Source organism: Rhyacophila brunnea, unplaced genomic scaffold (genome assembly GCF_057557595.1).
Source record: "Rhyacophila brunnea isolate RB1 unplaced genomic scaffold, BYU_Rbru_1.0 scaffold_16, whole genome shotgun sequence".
Classification (NCBI taxonomy): Eukaryota; Metazoa; Arthropoda; class Insecta; order Trichoptera; family Rhyacophilidae; genus Rhyacophila; species Rhyacophila brunnea.
In genome coordinates, this window is record NW_028232816.1 from 22,229,125 (window position 1) to 22,242,754 (window position 13,630).

The window sequence follows — 13,630 nt, forward strand, 5'->3', positions numbered from 1 at the left end:
TTATAGACAAAAGGATAGATAAAACCATCACAAACATTTTTTACATGATAACATTGATGTAGGCATTTAGGATTTACTAATATAATTATTAATACAATAAATTAAGTCATTAAGAATACAGTATGACTTTTTGCCAACTATTTACGAATTTTTTTAGTCGCTACGAGCAATGCATGCGAAACTTTGAAGTTCTTCACTGATTACCGTGGAATGGTTGAAGCCGTTTTGTATTCAATTAAAGCAGACTTAGAAAGTGATTATAATATATTGCATTTATGGACTACAAGATCAATGTTGACCTATTTTTCCATGAATCATACAAATTTTATAACCCCAAATTAAAATTTCGAATAAGAAAGCCAGCAAACCATTTTAATTATTAAAAAAAAACAATATTTGACTGTTACAGTTAAAATGCAGTCTCAATTAGTGTTACTGACTTTGGAAGTAACTTCCGATTTTAATAATGTTTTCATAGCTGAAAGAACTAGATTTAATCGTTAATGAAGTACGTAACATATTGTAAAAAAATATGTACTGACTTTGAAATAAATAATTAATTAATGTCTTCACATGCGAATTCGACTCAGAATAAGCAGTATTTCAGCATTTCACTAAAGCATTGCATTGATAATCATGCATTTTAAATAATAATAATATGTCTCTTATATGCAAGATAACAAGAATTATTTTTTCTAGGAAGAGAGTTTTTGTCATTTAATTGGACTAGTGATAAAGTCTACAACTGTTAAAAAACGCAATTAAGATAGTGACATTATTAAAATGTATGATATTGAATCAATATTTCAATTATTTTGAATTATTTGATTAATAATACGATATATTAATAATTGAATAGTATAACATTAATAATAATATCTACAAGTATAGTTTTGAAAATGGTGTTACAACCTACACTTCACAATCATAAAGTATGTTGCTTTCCAAGCTTTTATTAATACAGCAGGATCAGGATCAGCGTTGCCAACTTAGCGTCTTTCTTGCCGGATCTATCATTTTTGAATAGGCATCTGGCGAATGGCATTAAATCTAGTATTTTTCGTCAATGCAAACAGCTTAAAACTTTCCATAATAAAGATGGAATATTCTACCAGATTTATTTGATTATCAACGTTCTGGTCTTTTGTACATTTTGTCTTACATACCAAATGATGACTAAATATCTTATCTGAATTCATTTTATACTTAATTCTTCTTAGATCTTTGTTCTTGTAAATAATTATGACACAATTTTTTCAAATGATAAATTCTAGATACGTTTTAAATTTGGATTTTTTTTTGCATTTTTTCTTCTATCTTCTTAGCTTATTTTCTACCCTATATGGCATATTTTTGTGAATGACAGTTGGCTACATTGAACAGGGTTATTTGTTAATTGTTATGCTAATAAATTTCATTTCGTCCTGTATCGTAACATTGTGTTACCGTATTAATTTAACGATATGATAGAATTTGAAAATGGAAATGTTGTTTTAAGTAAAATATCTAGATTTATTAATGTTACTTAATTTGTATGTGCTATTTGTTTTTTCGATGATTCTATAAATAATAGCTAAAAGTGAAATTCGTATCACCAAAACATAAAATCTGTGTAACATGACTTAAAATCACAGAACAAGCAAGGTTAATATCTCATTTCATTTATGGCTATTGGAAACGATTGAATATCCATTTAAATATGTACGGTTACTGCTTCTGGGTTGAATAAATCATCTAAGCACATTATGGAAAGTTACACAGACAGTTATTTGGTTCCACTTAAGAAATATTTTCTAATAATAAGAAGAAATGTCAATGTTGTCATGCCGAACGAAATGTTTCGGATTCCTTCGACAAACAGAGTGTAAGCAGAGGCGAATTGTGACATATATTGATTTAATGGCAGGGTACTCTTGAGGAGCCAGACATAAACTGGTGTTGAAGTCATATGGTAAAAATTCAAGGGTAAGTACGCTAAGGCCACATAGGCAGGTGCCGTGCTTGGTCGCTATGTGCTAGGTGACATAATATCCTAGCGAACGGACGCACACTATACTTTCGCAATGACCACACTGCATGCTTCGGACCTCGCTACGTGATTATTAGTCATCTCGTGAGTCTCCCGGCGAACAAACGTGTTGGTTATTTTTATTGTGTTACCTAATGATTTTACAAGAAGGCGGATGTTTATTCAGTATGACAAACTTCAAACACCGTATATTTTGAGGTTATGAATACTGACGCATGGGATGAATTTACATTATGCACCCAGCAAGTTCGAATTTAATATTATAGAGATTTTAAATTTAAATTCTCTGTGAGAAGTAGCTTTCTGGTTAGTTTTGAGAGTGACATGTCGTTGTTGACTTGAGCGCTACCAAATGTCAAATGCGTGTGTACCTAACCACGTAGCGTGCAATGTGGCAGTAGTGTTTTTAGTACACAAGCATAGCATCTAGCTCAGCACTAGCAAAGCATCTGCCTATGTGGCCGAAGCATTAGGTTAATGCCGTCAACGCAGTTAGGGTTATGGGTCTCAAATAGATTCTCTGTCTAGGTTAGTTATCGAAAAAAACTAATTGCATCTTTCTGTCCTAAACTGGGTAACCAACCAAACATAATTCACAAACACCTCAACAAAAACTGATTATTAGTTTGAGTGAGAAAGCATTCGGCACGCGTATAATTTCCGCAATAGGCAAGGTTTAATTGAATTTTAAAAATTAGCCAATATCATATATAAATTGTATTATTAGTTCAATAAAAACAACAAACTGACAAAGTTTAGTGTGCATTATTTATATCAAATCTCTATAGCCTCCCTCTACCATTCACACTGCATTATGATATATTATAATATAATGAAACAATCACGTGGCATATTATAATATAGACACCGTTGATCAGTCATGGTCACACAGACGAATTTTTCAACGAAAAGAATTGGACTGAAGGGGATAAGTTTGTAAAAACAAAACGACCATTTATTTATATTGTGTTTGCTTTTTAGAGTGTTATAATTAGTTTAACTTTACTACTTAGTATGTATATATCCATTTTCTAGTTCGTAGCTGTAATTTTCTTCTATAAATCTCTCATCAAATTCTAGTGCTCGTGTTACCAGTAAATACCAAACACATATCTGGCAGTTTGTCATTTTAATGATTGTCCAAAGTGTATATTAGAGTCTATATTATTTGAGATATTTCATGACAGGCGTGATAAGAAATTTCGTATGCACTATTGGCTATGGTCTGTGGATAGTCTCGCGTTGTTTTGGGACTTGTTTATACTGATTTGTCTATTAATACGGTATAAATAAAATCCAATGCCTTCTACCGCCACAGGGGTTATATTTTTTATTTTTTAATATCGGGAATAAATACCGTTAAACGAGAATTGTACATACCCACAATTTTCGTGTATCTAAATTTTGTCTATGGTTGCACAGTAATAAAAAAAATATGTCCTCGTATAATATCTATATAGATTCAAACTATTACTATTTCCAACATTATTAATATAATGCGTATATGGACAACTGGACGAGCAGACAAATTCATATTAAGTTTATTAAAAAAAAAAAACCTCAACTATAAACGTACGACATAAGCGTGAAGTTTGATAGTTTTGACAAAAAATATGACGTAGTTAGAGCGACGCTGAACAAGAGAAAATGATGCGATATGCTTCACATAAGAGCAGTCGGAAATAATAACGGTAAAAATAATTAAATTTACCCTATGTAATTCGTGCGCAGTAGAAGAAATCGCATTTTGCGCAATTTCAATGTTAAGTTGTTCCACTATACTCACAGTGATATTTCAGAAAATTATAATCACTGCGATAATAATATGTAATAATAAATATTATTGGGTATTGCACTTATTGGTCACCAGAAATAACTTTTCATAATACGGACTGAAGTGTATCCTTTAGAAACAGGCCATTATGCACAATAATAGCGGTGTAGATATGTAATAGAAGAGAAATAATTATAAACGCTCAGGCTTTGAGAAGATCGCATGAATGTATTGTGACCTCACCGAAATCGAACCCGGAGCCCCCAATGAAATGCCAGCGTCTTACGCACTGAACTACGAGAGTTTAAGAATATACAGCCAAATAAATGAGTTATACGAGCGAATTATTTGTATCGCTATGTAAGTATCAATAATATTATAAATTATAACGTCTACACCTTTTTACCTATTTTGTAAATACTAACTAAAATAAGCAGATACGTATTGTCAGTTTACCTAGATATAACATGTTATACTATTATATTACTGTATTCAGAAACCGGAATGTTATTTAGAGATTATATATATTATAGATTTTAGTATCTATAACTGGATATAAATTAGGAAGCAGTATGCACAAAAACTGGTCAAATTTAAGATGTAGACCTTTTTACATAATTTAGTTTAAAATAAAATTAAGGTTTAAATTCAATTACTTACATATAATTGTCATGGGGATATTGAAGAGTAATGTCCACCTCAGGCGAAATAGCCGAGGTCGTGGCAGAGGAAGCTGGTCTCTCGGTACTCCAATTGGCTGACCTACCACTTCTGAGCGGACTGTCACCACTTCGACTCCATCCTTGCCCTCCAAGTCTCTGGTCTGAAAGTAAAAATATCAATTTACTTACTGGAAGTTATGTAAAAAAATATTTTAATCAATCTTTACTTGAAGCATCTACCGATTTTTTTATTATATAGGTATAGCAAGCTCGGGTTTAAGTGATCCTTTTACTAAGATCATGCGTAGTAAATTTTGGAATGATGAAGTGAATATAATATATAAAGAGCAGGCGGAGGTATTACATACAGGTAGGTAATTAAGTTATAACATTTATCTAAAAGTTATGTACAGTTAATAAGTAAAATATAGATACTTAGTAGATAGACGTGGCTAGTAGAAGAATCATAATATATACGTATTAATATAATTATTATATAGATTTAAGTATCAGCTGTTAAAAGTACCAGAGGAAAGGAATCGCGAATCAAAATAAGTATTTCACACGAAAAATGTATAAAATAAATATTAGTAAAAAGTCGTATGTCTTTAGTGCGAGGATTGAAATAATAACATTATCACAGAGCAACACATTTGAGAATAAAACTGCGACCGACAACTTTCATCTTGCTGTTATCAATAAATAATGTGAATATATTATTATGATTAAAGTTTTAGTCAATAATATTAATTGATACTGTCATTAATAAACCTCTTTCAGGAGGGTGAGTATGTATGCACATATGAATAGAATAAAAACATATATAAGTAGCAGATTGATGCAACCGGTAGGATGAAATCAGATAAAAATATCCACCGCTCGAAATAGAAAAGTTTATGAATTTCGAGCGTTGGATAATTTTCCAAAAAAAATAAAGCGTATGGGTTTTGTTTTGTTACGTACTTACTACTAGATGGAAAATAATGCAATAACAGTATTTAGACATATAATACGTACTATAAGTACTACTGTGCAGGCAACGTTTTTTTAAGCGCTGTAGACGAAAAAAACCAATTTGTACGAAATATGGTATCAAAAATTATATTATTATTTTTCTTGGTCTTATCTGTCGCATATAAGCTGTGTTCGGTTTTTCTATCCCTGCAGGACGTCACTGTTTTGTACTTATAAATATTAATATAATATAAATATTATATCAATTAGTAATATCATACAATATCTACAGATCAAAGGGAATCCTGGAATACTAACCCCAAATCATATGGAATAATAGTACACAATTCTTATACGCAGAATTTATGTTATATTAAAATCGCCAAAAAATTGTTGCAAAAAACACAAAATATTATTGGTGTTTCTAAAAACAAATATGTACGGTATGTCAAGTTTCTTGTTAAACTTTATTAAAAATGTAAAAATTTTCATAATAATTCTCGAACCGGAGTGCCATTTTTGAGCGGTTGTCTCGAGGATTTCGCGAACTGGAGCTACGCTCCGGTGCGTTCCAATCCACTACGAGCGCTGGAAATATCTAATTAGTACATATTACATTTAAAAGTATTAATAAGAGAATCATAATATTTTATACGTATACGTAGTAAACATAAGAAGCATGCAAAAGTATTCTATAGCATCAATATGGATGTAGTAGATATAAGTAGCAGATGGAAGTAGTAGACAGAAGTATCAAATGAATAATATAATCTGCGAGAAAAAGCGTCAATAAAGTAAGTTAACATTATCAAACATTAAACATAGTTTATTAGGCACGATCTTCAGGTGCAGAAGAATGTTATGTTCATGTATGGCAAAGGTGCACCAACACTCAAATAAATTTCAATTAGTAAGGTAGGTACTCGACTTCAAACGCATGCATGCAATAAACTTTAATTTTGATATGTTTATTATTTTTTACTTGAAGGTTTCAATAATCTTATGTACGTACAGTAAACTCCCATTGTTACCTTCCAATCAATCGAAGCAAGAAGTGAAATTATAATAATAAATTCTTGATTTATAATATCTTTCAACCGCACTATAAAATTTAAAACGATTAAATTTGATATACGGTAGTGATTATAATGTAGGCACTCACGATTGACGCTATGTACACAGTGGCGAAAATGATAGTACCTATACGTTTACCTTGTCTTTTGAAGGAATAATTTAGTTAGGTACTATAAATGATAAAAAACGATTTATTTATGCATATTAAATTAGAAACATGATACGTTAAAGTGCCCACCACCACCCGTCATATATGCACGGCCGCTTTCTATGACGCTTTAAACGTGTCTGAAAGAAGTGATTTTAAGTGCTCATTCCGTCCCGAGACGGAACCGCACGGGACTGATGCTGCAACCATGCACCGTAGTGCTTAAAGAAGAAAGATAAGAAAGAAAATGTTTGTTTTTTGGACTGGCTCTGCTGTCCGCTGACGTTAAGCGCTTTGTGTACCCGCATACTGAGTGTCACGAATTGAAATGGATGAGTCTACAGAAGAGTCGGGACTATCCCGCTCCCCATACGACGCTGCAAATTTCTCAAATGCCGCAAAGTTGGCCTCGGTTGCTACCAGATCTCCATGACCAATTGGGCCCGTGTGAGGACGGACCCTGGCAAACAGCTCCGTTCGTTCGAATTCCATAAGCGGGCAATCCCAGAGGATGTGTTCAACATCTTGGTGGTCATGCCCGCAGGTACAACCCGGCCCATCTACTGTCAAGCCAAACTCGTGGAGTCTGGCGACGAAGTTGCCATGGCCGGTGAGGACCTGGCTAATCCAGTGCGAAGGTTGGAGTCTTCTAGTTAGGTGCCTGCAGAACACGTCTGGAAAAAAACGGTAAGTGTGCAGCCCCTTGGGGGAGGCGGTCCACCTCGCCTGCCATGCCGCAAATGCGGTCTTGTACACAATGTCACTTACAGTCTTCCTGTAAGGAACGTCCTCGGATCTCTGCGGTGGTGTCAGATGGACACCGGCGAGTGTTGTCCTGATCCCCCTCAAGAGGAGGGTGATCGATCCTCTGACTTGGACGTGCAGATCGAGGGGTAGCACCCCCGCGAGTACGGCAAGCGCGTCAGTAGAAGTTGTGCGTGACATCTTTGTTAATTTAGTTATTTAGATCGTGATTCGTATGCAAAGTGAATATCCGCAATTCCTTAGTATAGTGTATCACAAGCGGCTCCAAAATAGCTTACAAAGATACTAATATACACAACTAACATTACCCGATAGAAATCAATCGACCTACAAGTAAACTTCACCCGCAGACACTTGCGGTCTAGCACCCGTCGCGAGCAGACGTCCCGTCCTGAGCTCCGACTCCAGCCTAGAAATTCAACAGAGACCAATTCAGCAATCTACCGACCAAAGAAGTTACCTACTTCTACCGCCGCAAGTGACCAATCAATCGACCTACAAGTAAACTTCACCCGCAGACCAAGCAAGAAATTTACCACTTGCTACCAATAGCGAAAAGCAGCCAAACATCAAGAAAAACATACCTACCAGCTACCTATAGCTGTAGGAGCGAGACATCCAACTTCAGAGCAAGGCAACCGACCTCAGAGCGAGACAACCGACCTCAGAGCGAGACAACAACCTCAGAGCGAGACAACCGACTCTAAAGCGAGACAACCGACTCCTGAGCGAGACAACCAACCTCAGAGCGAGTCAACCTACTGCAGAGCGAGACAACCGACCTCACGATGGAAAAAATCAACATTGAGATCAACAAACTACACTCGCGCAAACCAACCAGACTGCGTGAACTGTTGACACTCCATCTCCTTCTCTTGAATGCCTATCAAGAAGAGGCAGAGGCTATTAACTACACCGACACACCCGCCCGAACTCACTCCTGGAGGACCAGCCGTGACACCATCAAATCGTACACCTGGACCAACAGGAGCCGCCACCTACAATACAGATCTCCAACACGCATCATCAGACGTTCATCACAATCGCCGATCAAGAAGGCAGACCCTGTTTCCCTCACTACAGGGGAAAAAGACCGGATATCCGTAGTCATCAGGGGCTTTCCGATCGGCGTGTCAACAGAGGACATCACCAACGATCTCCTCCGCAGAGGTTACCCGATAGTCAGCGTCGTGAGAATGACCCGGGGCAGGAGCCAGCATCCAATGCCTCTTGTCCTGGTCAAACTCTTCGACAATGACCGAGGGCAATTGATACACACTCTGCAGTTCGCACTACGCCGCAGAATCACCGTAGAAACGCCGAGGAGTAACTGCCCTCGACAACACAGCCTGCATCGAAGCACACATTTGTCAGCTTCACAGACGCAAACAGACTCATACATAGATGACCCAACACCGCTGACCGCAGTCAACCGCAGTCGACCGCAGTCAACGCAGACAGACCATGACGCAGTCCCTTTCGCTCACCACAAGGAGGCTGACACTGACACAGAAATGGACCCCACCATTCCCCACGATGCCATCCCACATACACCGACAATACCGACATATGAAGAGGTTCCCGAGTTCCCGAATACTGACAATACTGTCGACGTCCCGAAAAAAGGAAAAAAGAAAGGGAAAAAAGTCAACATCCCGAAAGAGACCCCGGAAGTCATCACCCAGAAAATCGACATCCCGGAAATCAAATTACCTGAGACACAGCAACTCAAAACGACAAAAACCGCAGTACCCGAACCAACAACGACCCCGGAAACCGGAACCACCGAGACTCAGGGAAATGAAACAACAGAAACTCCCACAGCCCCAAAAGCAGAGAATATTCCGGACACACTAGTTCCGGTACCACACGATACTAAAACAGCCGAGACCACGATAATCGAATATGCTGAGGCCCCGGAGAGCGAGCCACTGCCAGAGGCTGACACCAGCAGCGACGACGAGAACAAATATACTACCCCGGAACCGGACTATACTACCCCGGAACTGGACTTACCCGAGACACAAGAGGACAAATGGGAGCTTATCACCAGAAAAAAACAGACAGAGACAATGGAAGAAGAAGATGACTGGCAGCCTCCCACCAGAATTCAAGAGATTCAAAGAAACACAACAATCATGAGAGAACGACCATTCAACTCATACAGCGAACAAGACCTTTGGAACATTAAAGATTACGCAAAACATGTAAAATGGACAATAAACTCCGAATGCTACTGGATCGATGAATTTCAACTAACACTCGATCTCCTCCAAGAGTACGAGGAAGAAGTAAACGCCCGCCTACGCTACCTAGGCAAAAACCCAGATGTAGCTCCGAAAAAAAGCAATGTAATTCCGAAGAAAAAGAAGAATACCACAGGAAGAAAAAAGAAGAATAATCGCCGATGAGCAACCACCTGCGGAAGAGAAGATTGGAAGGTCCATGTCGCGAAACATGGAAGCTGTGTCAATCGGCGGACGCTGCCGAATGAAGAGAGCTCCAAGCTCAAAACTATTATAAATTAATTTTGAAATTGTAAAATTTTCAAAATTAAAAATATTATTATTATACAACACTTGGACTTGAAGACAGCAGCCTCGCCCGGTCCTCATCAAGAACCGGGAAACTCACATCGCCACCCGAATGGATTGTACGGAGGAACAACACTTGACCTTGGAGGCTGCTGCATCTCCCGGCCCCCATCAAGGACCGGAGACTAACATCACCACGTCGAATCACGCGAATCCTTGCCAGCGACCTAATAATAGAGATGAAGGGGATGAGGCTAACTGCCGGAGTGCCCCATAAAACACCAAAGGAAGATCAAAAGTCAAAGTCAAGTACCCGATAGAGGCAAATACAACCTACCGAGTTAATCTAATGATAGTTAGGTACGTACTTATTTATTTATTTTTACCAAAACGATTGATTTCGGGTGTATGTCATATTATGTGTTATTATTTTTTAATGTGTACACTTTTATATTGTTTGCGAGTCATTGAATTTTCATAGATTTCTTATTACTTAGCCAAATTTTGCGTTCATCAATAGTAATTATTATTATATTATCTTTAAGGGTTGGGTACTGTCATTTCCCTCCATTTTGGTAAGTGAAAAACATGCTGTCACTTTTATTTTGTTGTATGGTTTTTCGTCTGGATTTTAGGACTTGGAGGTGAACAAATAACACACCGGAATTGTTTTGGAAACGGCAAGGTATATTTAAATTTATATTATATAATAGTTACATTGTTAATAATTTATTTTACGGAGGACGAAATGTACGTGTTTGCGATTAGGCTGTTGCAGCGTTCTGCCCGCCATCTTGTGTTTCGCTTTCAACCAGAAGCATTGTCAAAAAGGCGACGTTGAAAATATTTTTCAACCGTCATAAGCTACGGCATTGCCGGCTCTATTATTTTTATTATTTATTTTCGTAATCAGCGCTTTACTATTTGTTGGATTTGATACAGACTTGGGCCTCTCCAGATACACAGAGACATCCCCAAATGGGGATCATACGGGGGTGTAACAGTACCTACATACTTTACGTAACTTTACCGCCCTAGTGTGTACGTACTGTTCTATTCGGTTCCTAATCGTTTACTTTCCTCCAAAAGGCAGTACCTATTTTCAAATATTATAATGATTTTTATAATGAGCGAGAGTGGTAATGTGTTCGCCCATGAAATCGTTGGTCTCAGGTTCTAATCCCGGGTCTGACAAATTAACATGTAATTTTCAATGTGTATTCGGACGCAGATCGTTAACCTAATGCCGGGTCCACACTAGCAACATGTCGCCGGCAACCCCGTTAAATTCTACGATAAATATCATACTTATCGTAAAATTTAACGAGGTTGCCGGCGACGTGTTGCCAGTATAATATGTTGATCAAGTGGCTAGCATCCATGTCTTGTGAAACGAACAGTTAAGAAACCTCTTCGTGAGGCGAACAAGATTCATATCGGATAGTATATTCAATAATAAAAAATATAATTTTTATGAATCCCTTTATTTAATTATCTGTAACGCATGATAGAAAACATATACCTATATATATTTTTAAATAGAGCAATACAGAGAGAAGAACTATTGAACATACACGTATAAACGCAAATTCTAAATTTGAAAGATCTGAGGAATTGTTTAATTTAATCGGGTCGTGAGAGAAAACAAATTATACTCTCATAATAGTTTAACATAATATGCTTATAGTGTGGTTATAGCATATTGAGTAATTAGACGGATTAGAGTATCAAGAAATTAGTGTGTTACACCAGAATAGAGACAGTAATACAGAACATACACGTAAACGTCTGAGAGAGAGGAGAACAGGGAAAAGAGTGGAGAAGACGTATTAGAATGTTGACAGGTGGTACTACCATCTGGTAATATATTCAATAATACTGTAAATACAATTTTTGTTGTGGTTTACCAAAATAAAAAAAAACTCCTGATTTTGAACATGGCGCCTTAATAAATTCTCTGGATAGTACCTAATAGATAACATGAAGCATTGTCTTCAAAAATTCTAATAGGCACTGGACTATCACCCGAAAACACATTTCACATTCTTTCAAATGCACACAGGTACTTATTACAAGGTAGGTACACCAGCTTACTGGGAGATGTCATTCACCTTACACAATTAATAATTATTTATGACTTTCGCTGTACGCATCGAAGCATTACATCAGTATGATTGGTGATATTTGTGATTATTTAAAAAAAAAAAAAATTGAACTTGCACAGGTGTCATCAAACTTTTGACACAAAAGTGCCAAATATATTATGAGTCTAATTATTATAATATTATGAGCTCAACATGATGGCCAGATCCATACCGATTGTGAAGAAAGAATTTGACCACCTCCAAAGGGCCGCACTAGAGATTGGCTAAAACTAAAGTCATGGTACAAAGCCGACAAAATCAGAGTAGGCTGGGCCAAAGTTCCAGTTTTGGAAACCATCAATTTGAGGTTGTTAACCGGTTCACATACCTGGGCTCCAATATTACAAAAGAGAACAAGGAACTGGAAGAAATAAAAGCCCGTATAACCGCTGCAAATAAATCGTACTTCTCATTGCTGCCCATATTCAAATCCAGAAATGTCCACAGAAAAACTAATACCCGGCTCTATAAAACCGTCATACGCACAGTCGTTGCATACGGGTGCGAGTCATGGACGCTAAATGTGAAAGCAGCTGAAATGGAGGATTGCTTTGAGAGAAAGATCCTGAGGCGGATATACGGACCCATGAATGATGGTGGGGTATGGAGAATTAGGTACAACACGGAACTATGCCGCTTATGCCAAGATTCAAAACTCTCCACCTTCATAAAACTCCAGAGGCTAAACTGGGCAGGCCATGTCCAGCGCATACCTGAGTCACGGATACTGAAAAAGATCCTCGAAGGAAATCCAGGGGGAAAAAGGCCAGTGGGAAAGCCACGCACACGATAGGGTGACAACATTACTAAAGATGCCAACCAGCTGCTAAAAATCATGAACTGGAAAAGACGTGCGGAGGACCGTTCCGGTTGGAGGATGGCGGTGGAGGAGGCCAGGGCTCGACTTGAGCTGTAGCGCCATCGAAGAAGAAGAATATTATGAGTAGGTACCATTTATTACGATATAGAATATAGATTTAGATTGCCTTGGAGAGAATTTTTGTTCGATAATAAAATATGTCTCTCTGTCGAATACAAAAACTATGTGAAGAGATCTTCACGTTCGCTTAGCATTGATTTTTATATTATACTTATAATTAAATTAATTTTAGTTAGTTATTAGTTCTCTATGCCTTTCTCTCCCATTTATTAACTTAAGTCAACTCAGTAAACTTGAAAGCGCGGCGTACCTAAGACTCTTGAGACATTACTAGGCGTAAAAAACTGCTGATGCTTTACATCTAAACGTAGGTCCTCGTGATTAAGCGCAATTAAGACCGAGTGTGGCACGGGGTGGGTTGGTTTGGATGTATTTGTTTGTGTTGTCGATCGTGCCAAAGTTACTACCACGCGATAAGGCTATTTCTCACAATGTATTAAGTATAAAAATAATCAATGCACAAAAAATCAATCAGAGTTAAAATCGCCTCTTATCCCAAAATGGCATAGTTGGTAGAACTGCCGTCGCCGCCAACCGGACAATACGCATTTGATGAAGTAGGTACAAGAATTCTATTAGTTAGAACAGTTAGGTGAATGGATAACA

At 37.4% G+C, this 13,630-nt stretch overlaps 1 protein-coding gene across 4 annotated transcripts in view; it reads right to left on the minus strand.

Moving 5' to 3' along the window:
• The window catches only part of LOC147074534 (phospholipid phosphatase 2-like), a 115,751-nt gene that overhangs the window by 45,177 nt on the left and 56,944 nt on the right, over nt 1-13,630 (minus strand). For all 4 annotated transcript variants that reach the window (XM_085943788.1, XM_085943789.1, XM_085943791.1 and 1 more), the window contains one exon: nt 4,464-4,626. In XM_085943788.1, coding sequence (XP_085799914.1) covers nt 4,464-4,626 — 163 coding nt within the window. The remainder of the gene's footprint in view (nt 1-4,463; nt 4,627-13,630) is intronic.